At 36.6% G+C, this 6963-nt stretch overlaps 1 protein-coding gene across 1 annotated transcript in view; it reads left to right on the plus strand.

Moving 5' to 3' along the window:
* Nucleotides 1–1511, plus strand: part of lmbrd1 (LMBR1 domain containing 1) — a 47872-nt gene extending 46361 nt beyond the window's left edge. The window contains exon 16 of the mRNA XM_034152204.1: nt 264–1511. Within this exon, the coding sequence (XP_034008095.1) occupies nt 264–374 (111 nt within the window). The 3' untranslated portion in view covers nt 375–1511. The remainder of the gene's footprint in view (nt 1–263) is intronic.
* Nucleotides 1512–6963: the final 5452 nt, after the last annotated feature.

The following is a 6963-nucleotide window of genomic DNA, read 5'->3' on the forward strand; positions in this document are numbered from 1 at the left end:
AACAAGATCTATTAAAGAATGTAATTGAGTTTAAAAGCGGTTAAACAGTATTTTCTTCAGGGGGAACAGTGTGAGAGCCCAAGCACATCATTTAATTTCTTCTCAGGAAAAAAGGTTACTGAAAAATGATTTTCTGCGCGCAGCTAATCTCCTCAGCAAAATATGTAATAGCCTCTCTCCTGGTGCTGTTGATGCATTCTATTGATCAAATGATCCTCATGAAATATTTCCTGTGTGCTCTCCTTTGCTGTATATATTTTTAGGCTTTCCTCTTCGGTCTGGTGGTGTCGTGCTGCAGAGGGAAGAAGTCTGTGATCGAAGGAGAGGTGGAGGCCGACGACTCGGACTTCAGTGATGATGAATATGTGCACTAATAATCAGTCGATATTCCCCACATAACTTAAAAGGGACTAGAAAGTGCAATTATGTCAGTGATGTATCTAGTCTGAGTTGACTCATCCCTCCCCTACATGAGACTACTGGTACTGATGATTGTGTCTTATTTGGTGAATTTTAATAATAACTTTGGGATTCTGGGAGTGCCCTCCAACTTAGTCCTACCTTGAGAATTCACTTGACTTGAACACTGACACGCATGTTTAAGCTTTATTTGAAACTTTTATTTTAACTAACTTTTTACCTTCTCTTAGCACTTTCTAGGCCCTTTAAATGGTTACTTTTTGACCACCTTACCCCTCACCCACCTTTAGTTGGCTCTAATATACCTTTTAAGACAGAACACATTTAAACATCCACAAATTGTTCTGTGAGATTGTTTTTTTGCAAAGTCAAAATAAAATCATTCTAGGTGTTGACAGAAGTAACATTCAAGCTTTGTTTTGCTTGTTTTGTCTGAGGTTAAATACAGTGCTAGATGGTTTGCTGTTTCTTTTTCTCCGCATTTAGTCATTTGCTATCTCAGACCATTATTTGGACGAACGTTACTGTACCTGTACCTGCACTTTGTGAAATGTAAAGGACCATTCGCAAAAGATTTGAGTTATTCTTGAATTCTTTATTTTGAATGGAATTGGTTCAACAGCTTTTTGCTGCCTGTGTTGAAAGAACATGAGGAAAGTGTGAAGACTAAATTGAAACAGAATAATCTAATATGGATGTGATTTTATTTTAATTACAGAGTACTTTCTTTCAGAGATAATCAACAGCAGGCTTGTGTGAACTATTAATGGCTTTTTATCAGCTATTTGTGTATTTAGAAGTGTGAAGATGAATAAATACAGTTTAATTAACAAATGATCTGAACATATTTATATGGAAACCAAATACTTGTGCCTCGTGAATGTATAGCAACATGATGGGCACACACTGCTGTACGTGCACGTGCTACTTCTAGCCTGAATCTGATGAGTTTGGTTTTTGCTTTGAGGTGAAGTCTGTTTACCTGCAGTTAGAAATGTGGTTACATGATGACAAAAGCTGCACCACTTGTCGTTTTCGCCTGTGATAAGAATGCTCTTGTGTCAATATTGAATAAAACCATTTTAAAAACACTCTTTTCTTAAAAAGATAGTAGTCATTGAATGATAATATTGTTCTGTTTTTACATAGGAAATCAATGTTTCTATGTTTACTTCAAATGTGGTTTTAATCAAGTAGATCAAAACCAAATTTGATGTGCTCTAGAATTAGTTATTTATGTTGTAGTAATTGTTAGTGAGTTCTAAATTCAAAATGTCATTTAATTGGTTCAGAGTGATTTGGTAAAACACTTCTTATTTCTAATGGCTTACGTTTGAGCCCGACTTTTATTACTAGAACCAATATAATTAATTGCAACACAATAAAGGGAGCATCTTTCCAGATGGTGTCAAAACTGTCTGCTTTCCTTAAAGCAGATGTGCAGCGCTGCTTTATTCAAGTTTTCTCTAATTTATCTTCAGTAGTCATTGACTATAACAAGGAGTACATTACCACATAGCTCTATCAGTAATTCTGTGAGAGCATGTGTATTCTCCTGCTTTAAACTCAGGTTTTGACATTTTTAGAGGACTAAGGAAACGTATCAAATGAAACTGACAGTTAAATACAACCCCTCTGTAAATTAGCATAACTACTCAGTGGCTGTTTCGGATGGATTTGCATAAAATGTTGAGTGCATGTCAAATTAGAGTTTGGGGTATGCATACCTTGTCATAACTATTGTGCAAGCTTGCTTTGAGTTAAACCATTATGTGATATGCCACCCCCTCATACACTAATAAACCAAATAAGCCTTGAGCCAAAAACACAGAGCCCCAGAACTCTAGAAGAGAGGATTGTGTAATCAACGTGTCAGATCAGAGGGATTTTTGCTGTTCGGCGTGCAACCTACCTTGTCATACCCCTTATTCAAAAGCCAGACTTGTCTCATCGTTCTTTTCCTTCCTCTATCTCTTTTTAGGCATCGTTTGCAAGTTTGTTTGTGAAAAATGAACTTATTTTATTGAATAAATAAGGAAATATGTTCAGGAAAATGTAATATTTGCTGGGATATTTGAGGGCAATACATAACAGATTAATTTAGTGTTTTATTGTCAAACTGTCATAAGTGTATGGTCTTTGCTATTTGAAAGTTTTTATCCAAATTCTGTTTGTCATTCATGCTTTTGTGCACCACCTTTTCTTAATTTAATTTAACTCTTAATCAACTCTTTATATGTATGACGTTTGCAGTGACACCCTACAGCAGGGGTGTCAAACTCAATTTCATCGTGGGCCACATTAGCATTATGGTTGCACTCAAAGGGCCGGTTGTAACTATATAAATATACATATATAAATACATAATATATATGAAATAATGTATTATATTATATTATTGCCTCTGCATTGGATTTTTATTGGATAGGGTATAACTTCATAATTAACTGCGTCTGAAAGCAGGAGTCTAGGGCAAATAATTGCAAGTCTCTTCAGTGCGCATGTCACAAAATGAGATGCATTGTGGGACATATAGTTTATGGGCAACCTGCTTCTGTAAAATAAGATAAAATGGACCTTTATTAATCCCCGTGGGGAAATTCAGTAGTTTAACAGCAACAGGGTGAGATTGAAAAACAGGACAGCACAGATTCACACAGATTAATACAATTAAGGATAAATCAAAGATAAAAAAGAAAAGAAGATAAATAACTATAAAATAAGAAATTAATTAAAATGAACATATATAGATATACTGTAAAGTAGCATGTAACCGTATAATAAACGTATTATATTCTTTGCAAGCTCTTGCGGGCCACATAAAATGAAGTCGCGGGCCGGATTTGGCCCCCGGGCCTTGAGTTTGACACCCCTGCCCTACAGTATGATGTAAGCAGGTGAGATTTTAAAATAATGTTTCAGATCTTAAAAATAATTGTATTTCAAAAACAGATATATACCATTATACCTCTGTAGTCACTAGACCAAGAAAGTAATGGAATGTTAGACTCAATTTGGTTAGGTGCCAGTGTGTGTCACGCCTGGCCATCCAACTAATTATTAGTTAGACAATTGAAATAAAGTAAAACAGGTGTATTGCCTTGAGGATTTACAAATTCCAAAAAATTGATTATCCGACATCACAACTCCAAAAAACTAAACTAAAACAAATCAAAACTGTCCACTCTTTGGGCTTTTGACAAAGAGGAAAGTCAAGTTTATTTTTACTGAGGCAAACCCTGTTTTCATATAATGATTATTTGAAGTACAGTAATACTGAGAGGAATTAGGCTACAGAACAGAAGGCTTACAGCTTTTTCAGGGGCCTCTTTACCAATCATATTTCTGCTCCACAGGATGAAGGAACATAATTTATCGTCGTACAGTGCATGGTAAGTAGCCTACCTCCTGTGGAGTCCTACAAAGTTTCATTTCAGAACTTTTTATTTAAGGTCAACAATACTGGAAAGTGCAGTTCTAGTTTTATATTTAATTGTAGCTTTAGGCCACCTGGTGTGTCTGGGCCTTTACTCCTAACTCCCTGCAGTTGTTCTCCCTGTTGGATATGAATGTTTTGCTAGCCTATGAAAAAGCTCAAGAGACTGTTGTAACTTTTACAATTATACTGTCAGAGTTGAAAAAAAAAGAAGGATTTAGATAATTAATTCTCGATATGTTGAGTAAACCTTCATGCCAAATTAGCCTTAGCAACGGACAACTGTTAGCAAGATTTGCATCAGCCACGTTGTTAGCATGTAGACTATGTTGTTAGCATATAGACTATCTTTGCCATGTTAGCGTTTGCTAGTTAGCACTGATGCTAGCAAACACGATGTAGTGGAGGTGGATGCCATTCCTTTCTGGAGTCATAAATCTCCTTTGACACAATTTGACGTGATTTCTTTAAATGTCTGTAATTCAAACACACTTACATGGACAGTGTTAACTTAATGTTTAACATTTGCTCTTAAAGATGTTGACTGTCTTCCATGTTAGCGTTGGCTAATTAGCACACAGAGCACACCTCAGATTGGCATCCTGTGGTGGATGCCAATTGTTTTGTATTCATAAAAGTCATTGACACATTTTGACCACGCAACATGGCACCATACATAAAGTCGGTGGACTGCCAAAGTTATTACAATTGATGGAGGTGAACTTGAACATTACACCATTTTTGCTCTGTCATTATGTCCTCCACAACACTTTTTCGGGATGGTTTCTGTGATTTCTGGGTGGCCCCTGGTCTTTCCTCTGGGCTTCAACTCCTCTGACAGGCCCTTGATAGGCGAACAGTTTGCCTACCCCTCAGTCATGCCTCCAGGGAAGAATGTGACGCAGGGATCAATGTGATTACGTTGATTCAGTGTTTGCAGGCCCTCAGCAGGTTAACCTCTCAGCTCTTATGGGCCTGTGGGGCCTGCCACTCATTCCCAGATGATGAATTGTCCACCAGGCTTGTCAACACGTCCCTGCACAATTTACCAACAACTAAATAATACAGATTTTCACTTTCAGACACATAGGACCTTTTGGTCGAACACACATTTGCAACAAAGACCATTTAATTTGTATTTAAAGATCTGCATGAACATTAAATGACAGTCATAAATCAGTCTTTGTCGTAATACTCTTGGCGAAGTCCATAGGGACTTGGCTTGGCTTGGCTTGGCTTGGCTTGGCAACTGGAAGGTCACCAGTTCAAGTCCCGGCAAGACCAAGTGCTACCGAGGTGTCCCTGAGCAAGGCACCGTTCCCTACACTGCTCGCCGGGTGCCGTTCATAATGGCAGCCCACTGCTCCTAACACTAGGGTGGGTCAAATGCAGAGAAACCATTTTGTTACTTAGTACCTGTACTGTGTAATGACAATAAAAGTGAAAAAAAGAAGAAAAAAAAGCAGGAAAATAATCAAAAATCCTGCAATAATTGAGTAAAAGTACTCAGATCTTATTAATATTTGTATTTGAACTTGGCTACTGCAGGAAGTGTTGGTATAGAATATAATGAATATTTGAGTAATTTGTCTGGAGACCTATTTGCCCTATTTGCAGGCTGTCAAAACAAAAAGGGAATTGTGTTTCGAAAAGTTGTGTCGTACTGTTGGATGAAACTACCACATAGATAGAAAAAACATGACTGCATGTCTGTCACAAGACCTTTTAAAACCCTTTCTGCAAACAGTTTTTTAACACATAAGTGAGAACAGAGGCGGGAAGTAGTGGAGTACAAATACTTCGTTACTGTACTTAAGTACCGTACATTTTTCTGGTATCAGTACTTTACTCCACTACTTATTTTTCTGACGACTTTTTACTTTTACTTCTTACATTTTGAACACAAATACCTGTACCTTCTACTTCTTACATTTTCAAAACAGGTTTGTTACTTTAGTTTTAATCTGTGTTTGGTGGCGTGATCATTATTATTTAGAGTCATTGCGTGCCTATTGAGTTTAACACGATCCGTGTATCCATCATTTCCTGGTCTTCTCTAAAGAAGAGGGACCAATGAAAACGTTTGCCGTTGTTCAGCATCGAAACATTCATTAGCTAACAATGACATTATTGTTTTATTAATATAAAGGGAGGTAATTTACTCTTTAAAACAGATGGTAGTTATGAGTACTTTTTACTTAAGTACATTTCGAAACCCATACTTCTTTACTTTTACTTGAGTAAAGAAGTTTAGTCAGTACTTCTACTTTTATCAGAGTATTTTTAAACATGAGTATCTGTACTTCTACTTGAGTAAAGGATGTGTGTACTTTTGCCATCTCTGGTAGAGAATAAATAATATATCTGTCAAGAAATGTGGACAAACCTTTTCATTTCTGCATGTGCATTGTGAAATGTGTTATGCTCCGATGCTGGTGAGTCACTACACAGATCTGACTGAAACAATTCACCCAGTAGAGCTGATGCAGAATTCTGTACACATTAAGAGCTCCATATTTGAATCGGCTACCATTAGGTCATAAACACACATAAATTATCTCTGGAGGCACTGAAACATGTCTGATATCATCTGTCTCCAAATGATATTCATTCTGTGCATGAAACAGTCTGTCAGCTATGCATTTATTATTATTATTATTTTGGTGCAGAAAATAAGTTTCGACAGCTGCATAGCTTGTAAATAAAAGAAATGCATTCAAAGCTAATGATGTGTGCTTTCCTGAGAAGGCCATGGTGATGTTATGTGTAATGTCTGTCTGTAGGAAGAGAATACAGTTATTTTAGAACAATATAACTTCTAAGTCATTATACATTTACTGCACCAAATAAAGTCCTCTTACAGCAGCTAATAAATGCAGTTTCTAAAAGAGTGTATATATATTTTTATACATTTTATGGGTCTATGTATTGGACGTTTTCACATTAATGAAAATAATCTCTTACAGAGCCTCTAACAAGCAGCAGTATATAATTAACCTCATTATGTCTGGTAGAGAAAAACTAAATGCACTGTAAATTCAGACGGTTATGTCTAGACAGAGCTCTGCATGTGATCAACTTACATGTATTTTGTGACGTCATCAGAG

Source organism: Trematomus bernacchii, unplaced genomic scaffold (genome assembly GCF_902827165.1).
Source record: "Trematomus bernacchii unplaced genomic scaffold, fTreBer1.1, whole genome shotgun sequence".
NCBI classification, from domain to species: domain Eukaryota; kingdom Metazoa; phylum Chordata; class Actinopteri; order Perciformes; family Nototheniidae; genus Trematomus; species Trematomus bernacchii.